General features: G+C 37.9%; 1 protein-coding gene across 1 annotated transcript in view; it reads left to right on the top strand.

Moving 5' to 3' along the window:
* USH2A (usherin) overlaps window positions 1–25,351 on the top strand; it is a 684,230-nt gene that overhangs the window by 176,505 nt on the left and 482,374 nt on the right. Inside the window, exons 19-21 of the mRNA XM_025991680.2 lie at window positions 1,575–1,744; window positions 8,418–8,562; window positions 23,001–23,231. Coding sequence (XP_025847465.2) covers window positions 1,575–1,744; window positions 8,418–8,562; window positions 23,001–23,231 — 546 coding nt within the window. The remainder of the gene's footprint in view (window positions 1–1,574; window positions 1,745–8,417; window positions 8,563–23,000; window positions 23,232–25,351) is intronic.

Raw genomic sequence — 25,351 nt, 5'->3', positions numbered from 1 at the left:
ATTACTGCCCCAAATGAAAGTCAACAGCACTGAAGTGTGTTTTGAAAAGCAAGAATTACACATTTATACAGGCCAAGGAAAAATTTAATATATTGGTTGGTTACGTAAATATCTCAAGGTCATAAAGCACTTGCAGTAAGTTTTTTGGGGGGGGCGGGAATAAATGCCTGAGCTATTACTTCAAGGGGGAAAAATAACTTAACTATAGTTATAGTCTTTCGGGAACGTTTGCCAAAAATAGCAATTGGTTTCCATTCCTGAAGTGGGTTGGCCGTATGTACTATCTTGCTCCAAATTCAGCACAATTTATGTTCAATGAAAAAGATAACCGTACCAATTTCACAAATCTTAGTTTGTTTTTATTTCTCTCTCCAAAGCAAATAGTGTAGGTACTAGATTGTACCTAATGATAGAATCCTGGATATTAGAATCTGTAATTCACAAGTGTGCTTATAAGCAGTTGGCAATATGGTAAGGAAGGAGAGTACAAATTTTTAATTTTCTTAAGATATCTTCATTACAGCAAATGAGATATTTTTAACCCTCTCCCTCACTCTTTACCTTGAAAACCCTTCAAATATCATGAGCCTTTCACCAAAAAAGATGCTTTTGTTATGCTTTGAATCTATGGATATTCAAAGAAATCCATGTCCTGATTTAAATTGGATCTGTTAGGACTGTGGGAGGATAAGGGTAGCTTTAGGTTGATGTCCAAGGGAATCATTTCATGAATAAAATGTGCATTGTGCTTGAGCATCTCTTAATGACTGCCAGCCATCTTGGACAAATAATAGTGCCATGATAGCACAAGTGATGAGCCATGGCATTCTGGAAGAGGAGAATCAAGGTCAGAAATGAAAAGTAATGGGTGAAACTGCAATACTGGACCCTCATAATCTTATGGGTCACTGGCTACTGAACGTGCGATGAGGTCCTTTGATAATACACCTTTGGTTAGCACATTTAAAATCCATATTAAGATCTCAAGGATGGCAGGGGGAGAATGTATGTACGTATGTACTCTGAGAATTTCAATCAAGATTTATTGAAAACTTTAAACATTTCTTTGGGGTTATTTAGAACATTTTAGATTTACCTCTTTCTGAGGAGTAATATTCTCCAGGCTGTATCAGTGTGGCTCGGTGAAATCTACATCTCTGCAGCAGAAATCCCATATGTCACTATGCATTGTTCTGGACTTTGTGGACTAAGACATATTCAGTTTTGATGACTTCTCCTTTCAAATGCTTCATGAGACCTACAGTTTCCCCCCCCAAAAGGGAGGAAACTTATCTTACTTATCTTGATGTACATAAGCAAAGTCCTATATGATTTTCCTCTTGTAAATGGAAAAATATCTTTGCTGGTGGTATAAGGATAGGGAACATTCTTGCAGAAAACATGAAAAAAAAGGGGGGGGAATAGCTTTTATAAATACCAGTATATCTTTTGATGTTTGGAGATCAGAGTATTGTGTGAGGAATGGGGTTATGTCAGAAATTAGAGCACGTGTATGAATTCTGTCTGGAGACCTGTAGATAACAGCACTTTGTTCCTGTTATTGTCATCAATAGTGCCGGCATTCATGACCCCCCCTTCCGTCTCCCCACTCTCACCACACTCCCTCAATGTGTCCTGGGAGGAGCCCGCAGAGAACGTAACAAGAGGAGAAGTTGTGGGGTATAAAATCAATATGGTTTCTGAACAGTCACCTCACCAAGCTATTCCGACAGCGTTGTCACAGGTATTACTATTTTAGAATTGAATTGTCTTCCGTTTGACATTTTCTGAGTTTGCAGAATTCTGTGACCAAATTCCCCCTTATATATTCCTTACGTGGTGTGTTTGTTTCTTAACATGACATCATCTGTACAAGGTCCTGTGTGTTTATATCACTTATTTTTTCTAATATAAGCATGTCATAAAACAAAGTAGGTATAATTTTGTTTAACAAAATCTGCTTTTTTGCCCTTAACATATATCCTAAAGTATCTTGTAAAGAGCCAGCTTTCAGTAGCTGAGTATTGTCTGTTATTTGGGCATACAATACCCAATATTGTATTGGGTGTTGAAAACAATAATGTTTTCAACCAAACCCACAATCAGTTGATATTGATATTGTATTGATTCTTTTGGAACTATAAATAACACTGACAAGAATGTCTTATATGTCCATCTTGCATATTTCTGTTTCCTAAGAGAATTCCAAGGAATGGATTTATCACAACTTATAGCAAAGGTTATTAATATGTTTAAGGTTTGGGATATACAGTGACATACTTCCTTCCAGTAATTCATACTCTTGCCAGCAGTAATGAGAATAATAATCACAGCTAACTTATGAAGGCTTTATTATGTACATGGACTAAACCATTTGATATGTGTATAGTAATCCTGGAGGAGGAGAGGCTCTTGTTTCCCTCCAGTTTATGGTGTAGTCAGTGTACTCCGTTGGCCTATTTTATCAGCATGAGGGTGGCCAAGGACAGAGGCGGCTGATGTTAACTGGACAAGTCATTCTGTGTACGTGGTCTTTTGGCACCTCTTTTGAGGAAGATGCTTTTTGGTGGGCATTAGCATGACATAAAGAGATCTTCACATGTAACAAAATATCTTCCATGGGACTACCTACATTCTCCTCTCCCAGATTTCCTGGTTCGTGATCTTCTAGTCTTTTTCTTTTTCATGCTGATGACCAATACTTTCAAGTCACTGCCATGTAGTTCAGATGTGTTCTACCTCTGGAGTGTTCCCTTTCCACACAAAATGGATGGCCAGGTGTGCTGCCTGAAGTTCTGCTTATTGAGCAGATTTTTTCTTGCTGCTGGTTTTTAGGGTCATCCTTGAGTGGGGCTGTAGAGCAGCCATCACCCATTTTTGACTTGCAACCACACACCAAGACAACCCATCTGTGAACCAAACCACATTTTTCTATTCTCTCAGCTCTTGAGGAACCTCCAAGAAGTCACATTTATCACCTGAGATTGAGCAACCAGTGTACAAATGATAGATGACATGGGGGTCCAGACAGCCTACTTGCACAGGATATTATCTTGGCTCTGCTTGTGCCTGTTACCGATAGCCCCTTCCATTTTATGAGGAATTTCTGTTGGGCCTACTTGGCCTTAAGACATGGCATGTCTGACAGAACTCAGCTCATGAGGGGTAGCTCTGGCTGCATGGCCATTCGATGCTGATATATTCTTTGTGTTTACCAAGGCTCACTGGCATGCCAGGAGCTGTTCTAGTGAATGGTATTTTATTTCCATTGTGTAATATGCCTTTGATCCAGATCCTATAAGTCTACCTTGTGATTCTTTCGTTGAGAGCTTGCCATAAATGTCTCATAACATCTTTTCCCACTATAGGCAGCTCTAAAACCACAGGATCTGATAGGCTTCATGCCCCGAGTTGCTTGACTGATTGCAATGCAGCCTTGACCCGCTGAAGAATCCTTTCCAGCCCTAGGACCCACTCAGAGCTAGCAACACTCCATATTACTCAGTAACTTGGTCAGAATAGTGTTCCCGGATATGCAGTGTGCTCTCTTCAGAACCTAAGAAGGCCGTCCAGGCATTCTATTTCCTGCCTCCTAGTAGTAAGTGCAAGATGCAATAATTTGACCTTTCCTTTGGAAGGGATGTCCTAGCATATCTCAGGCTACTGGACTCCTAAAAATTTTGCTGATGTGGAAGCCTCCTTATTTTTTAAAAACTTGATCTCTTTCTTTGGAGCATATAATATTTACGAAGACTTCTCCGCACCTGGCATGTCTTGCTTATCTGAGTCATTTAATAGGATGTTATGAATATGGAAAACGAACACTGCCAAAGAGGTTTTCAGTTTGCCTTGAATCGATGACCCTCAGACCTTCTTTGTCTTTCTTCAGTGCATTCATAGCACCCAGCAAGAGCTACCTGATTCCACAGTCCTTATAATTACTACTTTCCGCAAAATAGTCCATATGGTTTCCAGTTCCACCAAACCAGTGAACTTCCTTTCACTGGTAAGTCCAGTTCCCCACCAATAAGAATCACACTACTAGTACATGCTAGGGACCATCAATACTCCACCCACTCCCTGTGACGAGGTTCTCTTTGGCTGGTGATCCAGCTCTGAAATGTCATTTTAAAGTCTCCTTCCTAGGGTACTCCTAGGTATCTTAGGTCAGGTTCTCCAGGAAACAGATGCTGTGAAGAGGATTGAGTAGAAGGTTTATTGGGGAGTCCTCTCAGAAACAACACACAGAAAGTAGTAAGAGATGCAAGGTTGAGCAGAATAAGAAGCTGAATTGTGATGCACTAATGAAAGGGTTTAATTTGATCCTGTGCATAGTTCTGGAGCTGAAATGACCCCATAAGGTTGTCCTAAAGAAGTCAAGGAGTCAGACCTTTGTACCCCATTGTATTAGTTTCCTGGGACCACAGTAGCAAATCAACCACAAACTAAGTGACGTAAAACAATAGAAGCTGATTGGTTTTAATGGAGGCTAGAATCTGAAATCAAAGTGTTGACAGGACTACTTTCCCTCCAAAGGCTCTCCAGGAGAATCCTTCCTTGCCTCTTCTGCTTATGGTAGCTCCTGGGCATTCCTTGGTCTGTAGAAGCAGAACTCCAATCTCTGCCTATCTTCACATGGCCTTTTTCTCTGTGTTGCTGTCTCTTCTTTATCTGCGTATCCTCCTCCTTTCTTCTATAAATATATCCCTTGTATTAAGACCCACCCTAAATTCATGATGACTTAATTAATTATAACTGCAAAGAACCTCTTTCCAAATAAGATCACTTTCTGAGGTACTAGGTGAACAAGAATTTTGGGGAGACCCTCTTCAACCCATTGCCAATAGATCTGTCAATATTTTTGAGTTTTCCCAGTAGACGGAGCATGTTTATAACACAAAGGTAGAAGAAGAGCCAATAAATAATTTATGATTCCTTGTTACACTTTTCCATTAGTCTGGAAATAAGTGCTGACTAATTTGCAACTGTCTCAGGTGATAAACACAGAAGTAGCCTTACATATATCTTTTAACGTAAACAATTTAGTCGACCAATCCAGTATATCATAGGATTTAAGGTAAATTTACAGCTGGACCTACTTCATTTGGTCCTTAGTGTTTTTTTTTTTTTTTTTTTTTTTTATGATAGTCACAGAGAGAGAGAGAGGCAAAGACACAGGCAGAGGGAGAAGCAGGCTCCATGCACTGGGAGCCTGATGTGGGATTCGATCCAGGGTCTCCAGGACCGCACCCTGGGCCAAAGGCAGGCACCAAACCGCTGCGCCACCCAGGGATCCCCTGGTCCTTAGTGTTATACAACATTCATCATTTTTGTTTTGTTATTGTTTTTGCTATCCTTTTGCTTTGTAAACTATTCTTTCTTCGTAAAATGTAGCTTCAAAGCAACTATCATTTGCACTGTGGTATTCTTTTCTAAGAAACAAAAATGAGAAGAAAACATAGTTCATAAAAATATCGCCTTAGAAGTCTATTTGTTTGTTCATATCCCACTTTTGCCAGTTGTTAGCTTTCCACACATCTCTGTGCTTCAAGTTTTACTCATCTGTAAAATAGGAAAACAATTTCTGCTTATCTATATGGTTTTTGTAGAGTTTAAAGAGCTTGAGGAGTATGAGGTACTATTAGCGATTATTAATGGGATAGGACTACATTGTACTTTAAAAAAGATCATTTTATCATTCAGTGAAGCAGGAAAATATTTCTTTTTTATTAGTGACAAAATTATGTATATGCATCTTTTTTTGTTTAAAATCCTTTCTTCTGTGGCCAAATTGAAATAAAGATGTAGATATATCATTTTATTCCCTTATGCTTTCTGTCCCCTACAAATATCTATGTACTTCATCATATATTCAAGAAAGTAAAATCAAGAGTGGCAAAGTCAAAAGTCTTCACCTTCTCAAAAATGAAATTTGTATCCATGTTGACCTGAGTGTGTCTTGTTATAAGCTTGGTAAGAAAATAGCCAAAATTTCTAGGGAAGGCCTACCATAAAATAACTGTTACAGACAGTTGCTCTTTGACTGAGAGTAGTGGCAGGAAATATCTAGGAAATATCTAGGAAATATCTAGAAGGAAATATCTAGAAGTGGTGATATTATCAGTGTAGAATTTCAAGCTTCTACAGAATTCTCCCCACGTCCTTAAAGATTCATCCCAAAGAAAATTTCCAATTAAATTGATCCTTGAAATCTTGTAAAATGACTATATATGATAAAGACAAAGTTTATCTGAGTGATTACTTTATGTGCCCCAAGCTTTAAGGTAAATATCTTTTTAAAATAATGTAATTTATAACAACTATATGTAGAGAAGTAAAGGCCCATCAAAATTAGTATTAATCTACATTTTCTATTTCTCATTATATTTCACTTTGTGTTCTTGTTCCACAGAATAGTTTGTTCAAAAAATGAGTCAACATCCTAAATGAAATAGGAAATACTTCATTTTTAAATTATTTTTTTAAGTGAGTAGAGTTGATGCAATATTACATTAGCTTCAGGTGTACAGCATAGTGATTCAACTTCTCTATATGTCATACTCTCTGCTCACCATAAGTGTAGCTCCCATCTGTCACCACACAATGCTGTTACAATATCATTGACTAGACTCCCTATGCTGTGCCTTTTATTCTTGCGACTTATTCACTCTTAACTGAAGCTTGTCTCTCCCACTTCTCTTTACCCGTTTCACTCATCCTCCCCACTTTGCCTATCCCCCCACACCTTCCCTCTGGCAACCATCAGTACTCTCTATTTGCATACCTGATTTTATTTTTTGTTTGTTTATTTTTTTTAGATCCCACATATAAGTGAAATCATATGGTATTTATCTTTCTCAGTATGACTTATTTTACTTAGCATAATGTCCTCTAGATACATCCACGTTGTCATAAGTAGCATGATCACATCCCGTTTTATGGCTGCATAATATTCTGCTGCTTATTTTTACCACATTTTCCTAAAATCAGAACAGTTTTTTATGCTTTATCCTGAAAACAATTTTACTTTCTAAAAGTCTGCATTAATCCTATCAGAGTTGTTCTAAATGGGATAAATTTTCTAACAATATTCAGTAAATTTTACTCATTTCAAAATTTTACTTTTCTTGGGAAATTTTAAATCACAGAGCACAGAGGAGAAAATTTTATATCCTCAGTCTCCTTCAATAAGAATTTTAGAATTAGAAACATAAAGCACTTAGAATTTGGTGTTTGACATTTTTCTAAGTGTAATTGCAAGGAAATGATACCAAATTTTAAAATTATTCCTACATTTTTAGAATTTTTGAAATCACCTTTATTTCTGAAAACAATGTTATATAAACAATACAGTTTATATTCTGTTCATGCTGCTTCCTAGAACTACTCATTTAGGTCATGAAATTTTAAAGTCAATACCCGGGCAAATATTCCAAATGAATTTTATCATACTCTGCAGTGAAAATATCTCGAAAACTACCCCCAAATGTTCCTAACCTTTATAGTTACCTGTGTTTATATTTATGGAGGATTATTTGATATGAATGTATGGCAACATCCCTTAGAAAGAAAGTTTTATACTAATGCTTGGTGTCATACTCTTTGTTTTAATGACTTTTTTTCTGAATATAATTTCCAGTGTTTTTGTATCTATAAGTAAACTTATATGATTGCTTTTGATCATTTCTAGTTATCATGATGCGACCAATTCTCAGTGATAGTTGTTTAATTATTTGTTTATGGACTATGGCGTTCCTCTCAGTCTCCTTTGCTCAAATCTGCTATTTTCACTTGGAATTGTATGATAAAGACAGTATTTCAAAAAATGTAACTGTTTGATCTAATCTGCATATGCTTATTTGTATAAGAAAGAAAGATAATTGAGAATTGGCCTCATGTGGATGCTCAGTAATGTGTTTCCTTGTGTTCCTTTTTCTCTTGTGGTTCTTTTTTTTCAAGAAAATGATGGAATTGATTTAACATAGTGACATTTTTCTGTACTAGCTCCATCAAATAACATGTGGGCATTGCTGCACAGGGTTAGTTTTGGCCAAGCCCCATGGTTTTATTTGGACTTTTTCATGATAACAATGACAATGTCACCATCCTTTATCTCTACCATTGGTGACAATAACCATACTACCACGCTGCTTTATGAGGCAATAACTTGGTTTCCTCATTTATCCACTCAGGAACTGGATTATTACCTCATAAAACAGTGTGATTGTACAATTATCAATTAAATCCTAGCTTGTTGAGACTCTTCAAAAAAAAAAATCCCTCTTCTAATAGTGGTTGGCAATAATTCCTCTGTCTGAATTCATACAGTATGACTGGATTCATGGATTCTTGACTGCCAAGGTTATATTTCTCACACTGTTTATCTGTTATCTGATTTTTTTTTCTTTGCCTTGAAGGTGTTGTACACTGCTACATCCCAAGAACTGTCTTATATTGTAAAAGAACTAAAACCTTATAGGATATACAACTTTACTATTTCTCTCTGCAATTCAATTGGTTGTGTAACCAGTGCATCAGGAGCAGGACGGACGTTAGCAGCAGGTAAGCAAGTTTTAATGGACATGAAAAATATATTGTGTCTTTATAAACAAACACCTATTAAGCTCAATACCTTCTCTAGTTTGGACTTAATACTTATCTTTTCTGATTTCTCCTGCTCCCCGATCAGTAACTCTGATTGCTACCTATATTGACATTTTTAAGCAAACAAAAAGTAAGCAAATGAGCTGAAGTTTGAGAGGTCCATGGAGCCCTGAGTTGCATCTGTGCCATAATAAGAAATATAATTGGATACAGAGTGACTCCAGGGCTCAGCAACCACCTAAGGTCCTAGTGGCATTCTGACAGTTGTTAGAAGTGTTCAGGAGGCTTCTTATGAGGGCTCAGGATGCTTCTTCCTGACCCTTTCTGTGGGCTTTGGATCTACCCACACCAGCCCTCAGGGGCTAAAGGCAGACATCTAGGGATTACTGGGTTGCCCTGATGTTATATTTTGCCTTTATTGGATAGATGGTAGTGTAATTATTAATTAATTTTGTTATTAATAAGAAGCTCTTAAGTTTGTGAAATTCAAACAAAAGACTCGTTATCAAGTATGACCTTAGTAGGAAGTGGTTTGTATAGATTTTTGCTTGCTTTACTTAGAATAAGCTAGACTCATATGACCTTCATTACAGGTATCACTAACACCTACATAACTCAATTCCTCTGCGGTTAGTAGTATATTTTCAAATCAGTTTTTATGTCTGCAATCAAGCAAGGCTTGGTGCTTCTTAAGGAAATGCCCAGATGTGAGAAGGTTAAAAGACTCCAAGATGAATGACAGATATTATGCAAACATCTTTAGCTATAAAAAATTTTCCCTAGGCCGTTTTCCTGGCTGTATTCAGGTCTGATTCTATTGTATTGTTTAAGCAATGTTACCAGATTAACTTTGGTTCCTCAGAAACCAAACACCCCCGAACCAATTATGCCAAAGTCCTCTAGTTGCTTTGGGTTCTCGAAAAACTTGTTTGGCTCAAGTTATTTCATTCAAGTAATTTTGTTTCTTCAACTTCTCCATCAATGAGATTGACTCCCCAATTCTAAGGAAGCATGTTTTCCTTCCTTCTTCTAAGGAAGAAGTATTACCTCTACAACCAAAATCTGTGTTTTTATATATTTATATGTATTTCATATGTATGCATACATTTGTGGCATACCTAGATTGTACAGAACTCCATTCTCCTATAAGACTGTTTATTTATTTACTTTTGTATATTAGATTATTAGAGGGTTACTGACTATGGATGATAGAGGCAAGCTCCCTGTCTCCTTTTGGAAAAAAATGATATAGTTTGGGACTAGAGAACAAAAATAAAAAAAAAAAAAAAGAGAGAACTCTGTCTTGCAGGCTGGAGAAGAGTAAAAATAGAAACAACACAAGTTAAGAACTGGCCTGAGTTAGAGCAGAAGGATCACAAACATGTGACTGAGGAGAACTGAAATCATGACTTCCCCGGGTTGTAAAACACTTCAAAGTCATCTAGTGTGATGCCTGGGTGGCTCAGTTGGTGGAGCATGGGACTCTTGATTTCTGCTGGGGTCATGATCTCAGGGTCTTGGGATCCAGTGCTGCCTTGGGCTCAGCGGGGAGTCTGCTTCTCCCACTACCTCTGTGCCTCCTCTGCTTGCACATGCGCTCTCTCTGTCAAATGAATTCATAATTAGATCTTCAAAAGTCAGGGGCAGCCCCGGTGGCTCAGCGGTTTAGCGCCACCTTCAGCCCAGGTGTGATCCTGGAGACCCGGGATCAAGTCCCACATCGGGCTCCCAGCACGGAGCCTGCTTCTCCCTCTGCCTGTGTCTCTGCCTCTCTCTCTCTCTGTGCCTCTTATGAATAAATAAATAAAATCTTTAAAAAAAATAAAAAAAATAAAAAAGATCTTCAAAAGTCATTTAGTGTGACTTGCTGACCAATAATAGTATATTCTATGTAATGTTCTTCCCAAGTGTTTGTCCAACTCGTGTTTGATCCGTTTACTGGTAGGGGAGCTACCCCTTCTCAGACAGATCCAGGTTTGGAGACCTCTTTTTTTTTTTTTTATTTTTTATTTTTTTTTTTTTATTTTTATTTTTTTTTTAGAGACCTCTTTTAAATGGTGATTTCTTACATGGATCCAGAATATGTCTCTGTGGCCTCCACTCAACAGTCTCCCTCTACTCCTTTGGGGACTCCCCAGAGTCTAATTTATCTTCCTCATGATGTCATTTCCAATAACATTTTCCATAACTAGCTTTCCCTCAGGTCTCTCTCCCACACTGCATGCCACCTCCACAAGGCATTGTGTAGTGCCTCCCACCTGCATCTCACAAGCCAATAGTTTCTACTGCTGGTACAGGCTCTCTCCTCTAGATGAGATTCTTTTTGTGAAAACAAACTAATGAAGCGGACTGAAGGGAGACATGCCTGTCTGAAGAGACTAGATGGAGTCTGGGGGGTGGAAAGAGAAAAGCAGGACAAATGTCTATGAAACAGATCCTGCCTGGTCAATTCACCAGTGAGAAGAAGTGCACTAATAACACCCACCTTGGTTGCAGCAGCCGATTTCTGTGGCATGGAAGGGACATAGCTCTGGGACGTGGCTCCCATTTCAGCTACTGGTGAGGGTACTGGAGGCCACTTCTGTCCACTGGAACAGTAGTGAGATGAAACTAAGTCCTCTCAATCCTCTCCGACACTTTATCCTTGAAAGATAGAACTTGGAAACTTCTCATGTTCTCTGAAAGCTGTAAGATGCACAAATTAATCGACTTTTGAAAATAAGAGCTTATTCATATATTTAGGGTAAGAATGATAAGCCAGGATGCCAGGGTTTAAATTCAGACCTCTGCCATCAGCTAGCTGCATGACCTTAAGTAAACTACATTACTTCTGGGGTTTGATCTTCCCATTTAAAAATAAGGATAACCTACTTTATATAGGGTTCATGAGGATTAAGAAAGTTAAATATTTAAAGCAGTGCCCAGCACAGAGTAAATCCTCAGTAAAAATTGTTATTTTTATCACGATTGTTCTCACTATCAGTCACAATGCAAATTTATAAAGTTTCTAATATTATCAAAATCAAAAAGGTATTTTACAGTTTTGCTTCTGTAACACTATGTAACACAAATTAAACCATGCAGAGTCCCAGCACTAAGGATTATATTACAAAAATAAACTGTAAGAGTGCTAAAGTCTATAATCATTATTTTTCAGTTCTGTGAGGACTATGCCATTCAGAATTATGGTAAGCATTTCAAAATTTTGCCCAAAACTACAGATTTCAAATTTGTTGTTTGCCGTACATAGTTAACGATGTGCCGTGATTGTACAGTTACTGTATTTTGCTGTGAATGCTCAATTCAGTAAGCATATAATAGGGCTTACCTATTTAGGGCACTGTGGGGGATTCAAAGATAATTCTATTCAGAGACACCTTAATGGTGTCTATGTTAAGATGGTGACATACAAGGTAGGGTGAACAGGAGGTTATGGAGAAGGAACAAAAGAAAGCTATGGGAACACAGAATATGGGATAGATAGCTTTGATTTGGGAGATTAGGAAATTATCTCCGATGAAATAGCATTGGAGATGGACTCTAAAAGATTGGTAAGGATTTGGGTAGGTATTTACGGAACACATGCCATCCTAGTCAGTATTTTAGGACTAGCATGGTTCCAGGTACTGATGAGATGAAAACTCGGGTTTATGGAGATTTCTCTGGTAGTAGAATGTAGAAGAGACTAGAAAAGAGTGTTTAGAGTCTGATTGATTTTTCTAATAAGAGCCAAGGAGGGAGGAAGTCAGAGGAACAAAAGTAAAAATGGAAGGAAAGGAACACAGGTGGATCAAGGAAGAGAAATCCGCAGGTTAAGAAGCAGGAAGAATTGAAGATGACAGTAAATATTGCAGACCATGGTGATGCCATCAAAGATAATGAGAAAGATGAAGAAAGAACACAAGGGAGAAATAAAGCCATGGGTTTAAGTTTGATCATTTGCTAGCAACATACCCAGGACAATTATAAGGAGCCCACAGCAGAAAATGCAAATCTGCAGCTTAACAATGATATAGATTTCATAATTATTGCATATAGATGCAGCTAAAACTGTGGATAACAATGAATTAGTAAAATCAGAGAAAATACAAATTAAAAGTTCACACCTTAGTGAATGCTCTTATTTTGAGAGAAAGAGAAAGGAGTAAAGGGAACAGAGAAATGGTCAGAATTAAAGGGAACGGTATCAGAAAAGGTAAGGGAAGAGAGAATTCTAGAAGGATCTAGAATTCTGTAGTATCATACGCTGTAGGGAAAGCAAGAGGAATGTGATCTACAAGGAAGGTGGCATTGGTGGCCCTCTCGGGAGCCCTCTGTTTAGTGTGGTTGAAGCAGAAGCTGGAATGTAAAGGATTGAGCAGTTGCAGGAGAAGATGTAACGGTACATTTAAAATATTCTCAATGTGTACATTCAAACGTGTATATTTAAAATTGTTTTTTGTTCCTTGCCAACATTTTCCTTCTACCCAATTTCCCTTAAAAAGAAATAAATTAACTTTCGTTTCCGTGTAAAAAAATGCTTTCATTTCTGAAGGAAAAGCTATTTTAGTGTTCTCCTGGGAAAATGTTTATTTCTTAATCCCTTAATACATTTGGTCAGAACTCTGATTCTTCTCCTGCCAAGCAGAGAATAAAGTCACTTACATGACAAAAGTATGGAAAAATAATTTTTGTTTGCCGTTTGATTTATTTTCGAGGACATCATTTTCAGGGAGTGTTGAAATCAATAAGAATGAACTTAATTGTTTTTGTTGGAGTGTACGGAAAAGCCCAGCAATTCCAGATCCAATATCTTTCTTAGCAGACTTATTTTTGGTGCAGGAGAGTTTTTGGTTACGATTTTTCCTAAGATTCAACATCCAGTTAGAACTCATAGATACTAAGCCATAGAAATAAACAATGAGAAGGTCAATCCTTTTTGAAGAGTCAACAGGTTTGCTGTAGGGAAGAAATAAAAGTTGGCTTACAGCTTATGGTGCTTCCTGCCCTGAAATTGCAATCGGAGGGAATATATTACTGCCACAAAATCTAATGAATGTGTGGGGAATTAGCTCTTACGTGCAAATGTAGTTCACATGAATATCTTATGGGAGATTGAAAGAAGCCAGAGACCAGTCAAAAACTTTTTAAAAATGGTAACCAAAAGTTGGTAGGAGTGTTCAGCTTTTCCAAAGCCTGGATTCATGAAAGCATGTTTCCCCCTTAAATCTCAGTTGCAGAAATCAAAAAAGATACCTGCAACGATTTACCTGATTTTCATCAGAAAGCTTGAGGATTGCAATGTGCTTTTATGTATTTTTTCCAGTGAGAGATATGGTTAGAATCGGTGCATTTCCTCAGGAATATTGAATTGCTGCTGCCTTAGTGTTGGGCCCACGACAAAGCTGAGAACTGGTCTGCTGGGAGGAACTGGTCACTCCCAGGAGCAGCCCTGTTTCCATCTGGAGCAAAGCCTCCAAGTGGGGTGTTGGATGGCTCTGGAGCTGCTTCTGGGTGTTGGAGGGTAATGAGCTGATGGCCCCGGCCCTGTTAGAGCCCTGGTTGTTTTTTTCCTTAAGATCACCCTTGCAATTTAGCAAATTTCTGTGCATCCAACACTTTGTGAATTCAGCACAGTTTAAACCTCTCATGAGAGAAATTCCTTCTGGAGCTCCGTTCCGGGGTGAACAATGTGATATTTCCTTTGCCTGTCATAAATTGACCTCCACGCTACCAGCTTAGAAGTGCCCATTTCCCATTAAGCAAGTAATTAGCGGTGCATTAAGGTTTTTCTCTGAATCCAGAGTAAAATGTATAGGCTGTTTGCGGCTCAGTTGAAAACACACATTGTTTTGCATGCAGGTACATGAGTCTTTTCATTGTGAATAGGACCCAGAGTGATTAAACAAGCACTCTTAATATGTTAATTTATAATTTTAATTACAACAATCTTGTATATATAGTCATTAGTGAATACTAATATAAATATTTTTCTATCTTTTTATTCATAATGCATAAACCAATCATCCAGTTACTTCTCTGAGGTTGCCTGTTTTTGTTTCATAATACAATCTTTGTTCTTAGTTATGAATGCATTTTGTTCGTTCCTGTCTTGAATAATCCCTCATTAAGCTAGTCACTTTCTGCTCCATGCTAAAAAGGAAAAATTATCATGCAAATGTGGCATGCCATATTAAAAAGCACATTACCAAACACTTTTGTTGCTGTCCTTCAATTAGTTTCCCTTCTTTGAATTTAATTCCATTTGTTGTTAAACTACTGACTTGATGTATGGACTCATGAATCTGAAGCTGCTGCCAAGAAAGTGGGGGGAAAAAAATCAAAGCCTCCTCGAAGAGCTGCAGAGGCGAGCTGAAATGAATTTGCTTCACCTCTGACAAGAACACTTGAACAGCGCTGGAATCCTCTGATGATTCAACTTGGCTAATTATCCAATTATTTATTTCAAGAATAAAGGCACTGTTTTACAATTAGAGAAGTGTAAAGCAATCTGAGAAATTTGGTAATGACAGATGACTTAAGTAACTTCTAAGATAAACAGTATCTGTGCAAACTTGTCTCACTGAGTGTTTCCAGGCAGCAAGTCGTGTGTCGCAGCGTCACCGAGATCCTCAGTACACTGAAGGTTTTGTTTGTTTGTTTTGCTCTTTCAACTACAGAAATTATTTTACAGTTTTAACCAACATGTCACATTTCCGTGGCTCTTAAGCAATGTTTAAGTTGTATTTCGCTTGATTAAAAGCTTTTGGTTCAAAGCAATACTTTTTAATTGCCTAATGATATAAGTCAGTTCTTAGGAAAGAACCGCACATTTAGGAGTTCATTTGCAATATAACTGAAAAATTCATTGCATGGCAGTAAAACAATTTACTGTTAATTACAAGGAGAAGAATTTGCTGTAGCATGCTCACAGATTGCCATGAATCATGCAGCACTCCTAGAGATTTATAACAGATGTGTAAGTGGGATGAATTAGCAGGGTTTAATAACAGAGACACAAATCATGCAGACTTCAAGGAGCTTTAATTGATATACTAGAATGTGACGGGCATGAATCACTCAGCCATTCAACAGCACTGTAACATATGGTCAGCTCAATATGCTGCATCTTAAATCGGTTGGTGAGTCGTTGGTTGTCCCATATGGTGGAAGCAATATATTTTTCATGATTAAAAAAAAAATACATCCATTTTTTAAAGAAATATGATTGCAAAGCATGTTTGTTATTGAACAGTCACCTGAATGCCAAACTGGGTCTTTTAATGATTTTTTTTTTAACATGGCAGCTTCCCAAAATAAATAGCGGCTACTACTTGTAATACCAGATCGCTGGAGGCATTGTCAGGACCAAATTGGTGCTTGTTGGCACACTTGATCCACAGCAAAGCCTATGGAAGAGCGCAGCTGATGGTAGCTCCGATTGTCAGGGAAATCCTTCAGGCTCCGGCAAAGCAAACAAAATGAAAGGAATGATGTCACTTTTGGAGAAGTTCAGGAATGCCCAGCTTTGCAAAGAGAATAAAATGCATTGACTGGGAGGCTCCTACTGAGCAGGGTAGGAAAGGGGCTGTGGTGACACTGTTTCCCATAATGTAGCAATTTGGATGTAGCTCTTTATACCGGCCTCTTAATGAGATGTTCGGTCCTTCAGGAACATTCTAAAGGGGATCCTGGCTGACCATCCCATGGATGGTAGCACCGGTTCCACATCGTTCTTGAACAATTATTTCAGCTATGGAAACAGATATCCCGGTGCCGATCAGTCACTGGTGGCGTGCAGAAACCTTTTTTTACTGAAACTGGAATCTGGCAGCTTTCAGCAGAGCTTTTGCAGCATTAGTAAATCTGACAGCCTTGAAAAAGGAATATTGCAGCCTTAGAACTGTGGCTGCCAGAATTTAATGTCAACAATTAAAATTTATTTTGATCCTTACCTACTGTTTATTACTGTTTGTATACACAACAGACCTTACTAATACAGAGATGCACTATTAGATGGAATTACCATCTGTTCAGAGTGAAATGCTGGCATCTGTCTTAGATGCTAAAACTAAAATGATATTATTTCTAACAAAACAAAATTAACTGCTTTCTACTCTCACCAACTTTAATTTTGAATGTGTGGATGCACCCGAGGAAAGGGCTCATTGATGAAACTTGTAATGACCTCTGTCACCAGGTCTGCATTTAGGTAGGTGACTTCAGTAGGGGCTCTGTTGGCCTTTGTGGCATGCAGAAATCATACTTTTTAAAGCTTTGAGCTTTATGATGTGTTATCTACAGGAAGGCGTTAAAACAACACAATTAGAATATGGAAAAATTGGCTGAATCAAACAGACTGCAGTATATAAAATATTTTGATAGGTGTACCCTACATAAGTACAAGGAAAGAAATTAAATAGACAAAAATTCATCCGAACAAAGTTGCCATAGGTCCCACAGTGACACCTTTAGGAAAATATACACTGTATCTTCCTGTTAGACAATTTTTAATCTGCTCCTACACTGACATATATAAAAGATTTATATCCAGTGCCCTCTGCTTTTTTTTTTTTTTTTTAGGCCTAACTATCCTACTAACAAAGGTCTCCCTAGCTTTTTGAAGTTAGAGAATTTGGAGTATCAAGGACAATGGTGGTTTCCATGCTGACGTCGGTTCGGTGATGCTAATTTCTGAGAAGCCAAACTTCAGTTCTATATATCACAAAATAATAAATTGTGTCACACCAGCATTTAATGCATGTACACAGTGCATTAACTGTAACTGTAGTACATTTATTTGTGCTAGAGGAGACTTGAAAATGATTAAAAAATCAATACTTTGCTGTCAGAGAAGCAAGTGTTACGATGCATTTAAGTAGTTAATTGCATAAGCCCCATAAAAGCTTCAAGTTTGGGTAGCAAGGATGCCATAATTACAGTCCAAGCAGCTACCTTTTATTAATGGTGGACTTTAGGGAACAGTGCTCACTGTCAGCACTGCTGCTGCGTATGCGGTTCAGAAAGCATGGGTCCTCTCCTCTGCACATCTAGGATGCGAGTTACTTGCAAATTATTGATGATCACCAGAACAACAGCTGGTAAAGGTAGTGTTTATTCACCAAGGAGGCAATTTGCCTTAAATTCTCTAAAAGCAGTGCTTTCTGGCCTTTCTTTATGTCGTAAGACGTAGAGAAGTCTTAATATTCCTATATGCCAGGCTGGGGTCGAGAAACAAGGTGGCTCAGAGCTGAAGGGGATAAACTGGCTGGCTTCCTGAAGGGCTGAGAGGATCCATATGTCATATGTCCAGCATCCCTTCTGGTTTACTCCTTGAGAAGCACTGCTTGAAAATGTTAAATCATTGAATTTTGAAACCGGAAGACACAATTGGATCTGTCATGCTCTTCAACAAATGAGGCACTGAGGAACAGAGGGGCCAAATTATGGATTAGCCTGTGTGCCATGACTAGAGACCAAATGAGCCAGTCTAGAAGCAAAGTTTTCTCCTTGCCAGATTGGTTCCACTGCACATATTCTACATATTCTCTCTTGAAGAAGACGAGTAAACAAAGAAGGAGGAAAGGGTGAAATGGATTTTGTTTCTGTTTATCTGGTCAGAAGAGAGAGCAGTGAACAAGGCAAGGCTGTCTGGTTTCTGAGATTCTGAGAAGCTTCTGGACACTGACTGGAGAGCAGATGCAGTAGGATGGGCTCCAACTGAGAAATCATGGCTTCCTGGCCTGGATCTCTTGTGCAAGCCCTGATCCCAGTGCCCTTCCGTGGGTGTTTTGGCCTAGCCGTGTTTGGGCAAATTACATTTCTCATGACAGTTTTGCATTTCTGAGGAAAAGTCAAAATTGTGTTCTATTGACAAAGTGCCTGAGGATGTCTTATGTTAATCCGCTCCCCACATAGGCCTGAAATGTCGAAAGGCTCTTCATTCCTGGATTCCTGTCTTTGTAATAGAAAGTTGACGATGTTTTAAGATATTGACACTGCTGTGCAGTGTTCATAGGCAACAAACTCTTGCTTGAAAACAAATAAGGAGATTTGATTTTAAAGACCTGCCATCAACCAAAGCTTCTGCTCATTTAGCCTTCCATTCTTATCCTATGACACTCAAACTCCACACTACATAAATTTTGCACATGTAAATTTATGCATTATGATATGCTATTAATCAGATTATAAAGTAATAAATGCTGCATAAAGAAGAATGTCTATTATCAGAGCATTTTATAAAAGAATACTTACAAATAGAAGAGCTAGGCTGGGAGCTGGATACAAAGCAGGTGGAAAAAATACAAAAACATTGTAATTTTATTCTAAGTAGAAACAGACTTTGTATGTTGTTATTCTTTGAAATGATGGATATTGAAGATCCATTTTGTACTTTACAGCTATAAGAGGATTTTCTAAGTAAATACAGATTTTGAATGTGGATGAATTGTATCCTTTTATAATATGTAATATGAAAGATGTGTTATTGGCTAATAATAGTGCCTTGCATTTGTGTAGTAATTTGCTTTGTAAAACCTAACACAATTATATATATTGTTTTTAAAGCAGTTATTGTCAAGATATTCCACCAAGAATTTATCCTCATCTTACAGCTGGGAAAACTGAGGACCTATATACTTTTTAAGTGATTTTCCTAAGTCATGTGGAATTGGAAATTAAAAAGTAAAATATAATCTCTGAAACATTATTCTATGTTGTCTCTTAATCCAGTTTTGTGATGAACAAATTTATAACTGTAATCCCTTTATGTTGATAGTCTGAGAAATAATCCTTTATTCCTCCTTTCTCTTAGTAAGTCTGTATTTTTGTAAGTGTGTTTAATAGTTCACAAATATCTATTTTTCTTTTCATCACTTTACATGTATGTGTATGTGTGTGACCAGTCTGGTTTAATTGATTGAAAATTCCCCCTCTGGTCTTAGGGAAACTGAAGATAATGACTCAGTAGGGTGCTCACCCTTTCAAACAGGCTGGGTTGGCTCATCTAAGTGAAGCTACAACATACCAGCTGGAAAGTTGTTTGGTTTTTTTTAAGCAAGAGAAAAAAAAAAAAAAAACCTAATTTGACTCATTCTTTGTAGTTGACTTCCTAAGAATAGTCTAATTGCTTGGTGGAATAATTCCCCTGTGAATTTAGAAGGGATCCACTACTTGTTAGAATTTAAACAGTCAACATTAATTGTAGTGGGTTCTCAGTAAGAGGGCCCTTATTGATTATAATCATTTTGCCAAATTAAAAAAAAGTGCACTCTCACTTTTAGGAGATATTTTTTAAGAACTATTGAGTTGCTGGAATTCTTTTTGTTTTGTTTGACTCTGAATTTATATTCCTGATTAAGAAGTGAGTTCGGATTATGCTTTCAATGGAGTAAGGGATTCTGAATAATGTAATGGTATAAAGCTTCACCATTATCCCTAACTAGCTGGGCAGTTGAAATGAAGGAATATCAAATGTCAAGTAAATGGGACTTTGAGTAAGAGGCTACTTTTTAAACAAGGATAATACTCTTTGGTTCTCTAGAAGTACAGGAGGCATATTCCTAATTTCCCTAAATATTTAGATAAATGGAAATCCTATTCTTAACGCACCAAAAATATATAGTTTGTGAATCTCTAGATCTTTGCTATCCAGTATGGTAGCCATGAACAAAATGTAATTCCTCATTCTCACGAGCCACATATCAAGTGCTCAGTATTCATACATGGCCAATGCCTATCATATTAGACAATATGGATCTAGAACATTTCCATCATTAGAGAAAACTCCATTGGATGTCATTGGACTAGACAGTATTTTTCAAACTAGAATGTCAACCTCTTTTGTCCTATAACACTAGGGAAGTGTATGTGGGATGCAGAAAATATAACAAAATAGTTCAAAATTCGTCTTTTGTGCATTTATTTATTGATTCATTTGATTATGACTTTTTAAGATTTTACTTATTTATTCATGAGAGACACAGAGAGAGAGAGGCAGAGACATATGTAGAGGGAGAAGCAGGGTTCCTGCAGGAAGCCTGATGTGGGACTTGATCCTGGGACCAGGGATCATGCCCTGAGCTGAAGGTAGACACTCAATGCTGAGCCACCCAGGTGTCCCTTATTTATTTATTTTAAAGATTAATTTATGTATTTGAGAGAGAGAAAGAGCAAGAAGGAGGGACAGAGGGAGAGGAAGAGAGAGCATCTTAAGCCGACTCCCCATGGTCTGTGGAGCCCAACTTGGGGCTCCATCTCACAAGCCTGAGATCATGACCTGAGTTGAAATCAAGTGTTAGATCCTCAACTGACTGAGCCACCAGGTGCTTCTCTTAAACAGCAAATTTTAGATAAATAATAAAAATTATGTAATTCGTCCTCCCCCATTGCTTCCCTGAACCCAGGACTCAAAAATATTTGACAATCCTTCTTCCCCGGTTAAGCTCATAATCCATAAGAGCCTGCTAAAATTTTAATACAAGAATGGAATTCCAAACAATGAAGAGAAACTTCAGGGGGAAAGAATTCTCTAGATGATTAGCTTTTTATTTTGTGTTGGACTATTTTGAAGATGGAGCAAAGCTTGTAGAGTGAAATCTTTGAGAACTCACCATTTACTAATTTTTGGCAAGGAATGCTAAAGGAAATCATGCATAAAATTTACAGATTTATACATATCTAGAAATAAAAACATCACATGGTTTGCAATAGCAGAAGATGAACAGAATTGTTAATTATCTTTGTAAGTTGATGAACACATTGCTCAGTGCCCTCTTCTTCATGCAAAGTTAAAATAGAATCACAGTTAATTATTTCCCTTTGGAAAGCTGGCCAGCTTTCTAGAGAGTAACAAATAGTACTTGTTATAAGCTGTTTTAAGGTGAATTGTCTTTCATGGTTTAAGGATATCAATTCTTGTATTCCTATCATTTTAATTTATGTTTATCGAAATAGGCAAAGACTCTGTGTATGCAGAAGGCTATGTTAACACGGCTTTAGTTTAAATCCTTAAACAGTCAGCTTGGTGATGATATTTGTTCCTTTCTTTGCTTGTGCCACTCAAATCCAGCCAGCCCACTTTGGGTGGGGATGAATCGCAGCCTATACACTCAACTGTTTAAAGAAGAAAACTCAGAAGGGTACTCGATGCAACAAGTACTGGGTGTTATATGCAACACCCAGTATATGCTATATGCTAAAGTCTACCCTGGAAACTAATAATATGCTATATGTTAACTAAGTTGAATTTAAATAAAAATAAAAGAAGAAAAAATCAAATGAAAACTTAATTTTTATTAACTCAGTGGTTACCCTTATCCCCTTTCTAGTAGATTGTAGGGAAAAGTCTCTATCTCTGTTACTCATTCCTGGAGTTTCCCAGGAGCCTCCAGAGAATTGCCAGTGTCCCAGGACCTCGAAACATGCCAAGGCCTCAGTGTATGCATGGGCACAGGGCATTCCCTGCAGCTAGGCATAGGCCCTGTTGGTATTGTCATTTCAGGACCCACAGGGCTGCCCTGAGTCTATGGAACCTGAACCAGAGTTCATAAACCCCTGAGCTCACAGGCTCCTTTTCCTCATGTGGATGCTCTACTTGGCTTTCAGAGTGGTTTTGCTTATTTGTTTTCCTTTAGTTGCTAAGCTTTAAAAATCAGTAAAACTACACATAAAATGACTATCTTTAATGCTGTAAAAGATTTGGCAACTTTGGGTCATCATTCCTGCATTATCCAATGGCTGGTATGAATTAGTGACTATTCACCGGGCCAGGTTCTTCTTGAACCCCACATGCCCTCTTGTCCCATGAACTAGCCCATTTTAATGATTTCCTTTACTTCCTTGGATCTGTGAATTGCAGCCATAACTTGAAGTGATGTTAAGATGAGGGGCTCTACCATTTGTGATCAGTACCCACTGGCGGTGGGCATGGGTAGTCACAGGCTGCAGGTTTCATGAGGGATCTGGTGGCTTCTGGGTGAGGTAGTTTCCACTCAGGCAAGGGAATTTCTCCAGAAAAGGGGGCAATCACGAGCCAATTAGAGACAAACAGGATCATTGCACCATTATGGTACCAGGTTGGTAAAAGGAATCGAGGTGAGACACCAACAGAGGGTAATATGTAATATCTTTTCCTGAATGAGAAAGAATAGAGAAATTATCTACAAGAGGAAATTTTATTTAATCCTAAAAGTTTTATTATAACTATTTGTTAGTCATTTAAATGGTGTTTGGTCACATTTAAGATAAACGCTGTCTTGTGTCTTCAGTTGATGGAGCCATGTAAATTCTTGAGACCACAATCAAGTTGATCTTGAGTGTGATGTACACAAGTACATGTGTACATGTGTTGAAATATCTGTGTCTAGAGACAGAAGCTAAGTTCTCGAATGTAACAAGTGTCTTTTGACATTTAGCACCAACCCAACTGAGGCCTCCCATGGTGGAAAGAATCAACAGCACAACCATCCGTGTTAGATGGCTCGCACCGGAAGAACTCAATGGACCCTCTCCCATGTATCAGCTGGAGAGGAGAGAGTCATCTCTCTCAGCTCCCACAGCCGTAATGATGAAAGGAACTCGTTTCACAGGAAATGGATATTATAAATTTCCCAGCTCCACACACCCAGTCAATACGGACTTTACTGGTGAGTGTTTTTGACATCACTCTATTGCAGAGGCACTAAGCTCCAAGATGTTTCTTACTATCTTGATATTTTTTCACACTCAGTTTTTACTATACCTGTCCATAGAAATACTAATTCAGAAATACTAATTCATATAAATACTAATTTATAACTTCATCTTGTGTCAACTTGTCCATCTTTTTAGTATTCTGTGTGGGGGGATGTGGGTAAGTAAAGGGAAGAGAAATATATATGTGGGACGGTAGCCTTATTTGATCAAAGTATGTGCTGGAAACGGCTCTCAGACACCATTTACCAGAATGTGTTCCTCAGACAACTTTACACGGTCTACAAAAAAAAGAAGAGTTCTATGGATGGGTGAGTTTGAGAAATGCTCCATGCTGTTAGAGATTCTCAGTACATATTGAGTTATTAAAACCCCTAAAAGCAATTATAAGAAAGCTATTTGACTTTGCTTAGCTTGGTGTGCCTAATTTTTATTTGCCACTTTTTTTAAGCATTATACCATCAGTAGATTTTTTGGAGAGCATTATGGGAGAAACTAATTTTGGGGAAACGTACGTTCTATGGATATGTTGGCACTATGGGTAAGTGAGGCACTTGCTTTGTGAACAAAATGTTAAGGCATAAAAAATTCCCTCAGGAGTCAACAAAAATAATATTTTCATACAATATTTTTTAAATGAAAATCAATGCCAAAATATTCCCGATAAGATGCTAAAATTTTAAATGAAGGTAAGCTTCATCCCTCACTTGCGGGGCTCTGTAATCCTGCCTCATTTGTCTCACCCAGCTCCTGGTCTTGCTGATCCTACAATGTTCCAGAAGTCCTGTTACCTTTCCAAATTAGAGTTTCTAAAAGCGCTATTTCACTATAATTACAGAAGACTGTAACTATTTATGTTGCATACTTCACTTTCCCAACTTTTAAAAAAATCTACAGAGAATAAGGTTCATATGATTCTGTAAACTCGTAACAGTATTCATTTAATCCAGGAGAAAGTCATTTTGGAGCAAGTAGTCTTCAAAATGTTGCCTATGTTGAGGACAGATCGTGAGGTGGAATTTGAGCTGTAAAATATGGCTCAAATATTTTTTATTTAATATTATTTATTTTTATTTAAAATAGTAAATAGTTTGCTTTTAAGTGAGGCTGGCTGCTGATGTACGTTGAACATGAATGATATCCCAGCAGAGATATATTGAGGCAAATGCCTGCTTAACTAGTGGCCTGGTACCTGAGAATCATTGTGGAATATTGAAATTCAACGATTGAGCAATCATAAAATGTTCAACTTCTGCTTAATATTCGTAAATGTCAAAGAAAGGAATGAAAAGAAAAAAATAAGGATCTGGAAAAGAAAGTTAAAAAGCCTACGGATACAGAGTTGAAAGGCCCTTTCACAAATGGAAATAGAAATTGCCTACCTGGTCCAACATTTGGCTTGTGATGTGTTTCTTGGAGGAAACAGCACTCGTTTCCATTCAGCTGAGTATATCTGCTGCTAGCATGTCAGCTCAGATTTGCTGGCTAGCCAGCAGACAGATTTTTGATGGGATCACCTACTGTTGTTGCAGTGAAAGATAGAGTGGCCCGTCCACCGTTAATAAATTTAGTCGTCTGCACGCTCTCCCTAGCCGGCCTTATACTCTGAGGTGCAAGGGCTAGGGGCAGATGTAGCGTCTGGGAAGTTTTCCAAATTCCTCTTTAAAAAAGTTAGGCTGTAAACACCGGCCTCACTGAGCAGGATCCTTCTGTCTATAACAAAGCCTCCAGCTGCACAGAAAATGTGTTTGGAGTACACATCATTTGAAGGACAAGGCGGGGAGATCACAATTTTGGCTTGAACTGCTCCCTGGAGGTTTGGTGATTCCCAGAGAATAAGAAGTTCTTCTGCATTCAGGCACGTTCTGGGGCATTACTAGCTCCTTTTTATTAGCAGCTTTGTCTGACTTTTAAGGTTCTCTTTAATGTTTAAACCGGGTCTACGTCAAATTATTGGTTTGACCCTTTGGGTCAGTTAGCAGGTTTGGTTGAAAAATTGTATTGAGCTGAGCCATGGTTACATGAAGTTTACCCAATTAATAAGCTAGGGCCAGTTTATAAAACCAATGCAACA

Source organism: Vulpes vulpes, chromosome 5 (genome assembly GCF_048418805.1).
Source record: "Vulpes vulpes isolate BD-2025 chromosome 5, VulVul3, whole genome shotgun sequence".
NCBI lineage: Eukaryota > Metazoa > Chordata > Mammalia > Carnivora > Canidae > Vulpes > Vulpes vulpes.
This window is presented reverse-complemented; position numbering and strand designations above follow the sequence as displayed.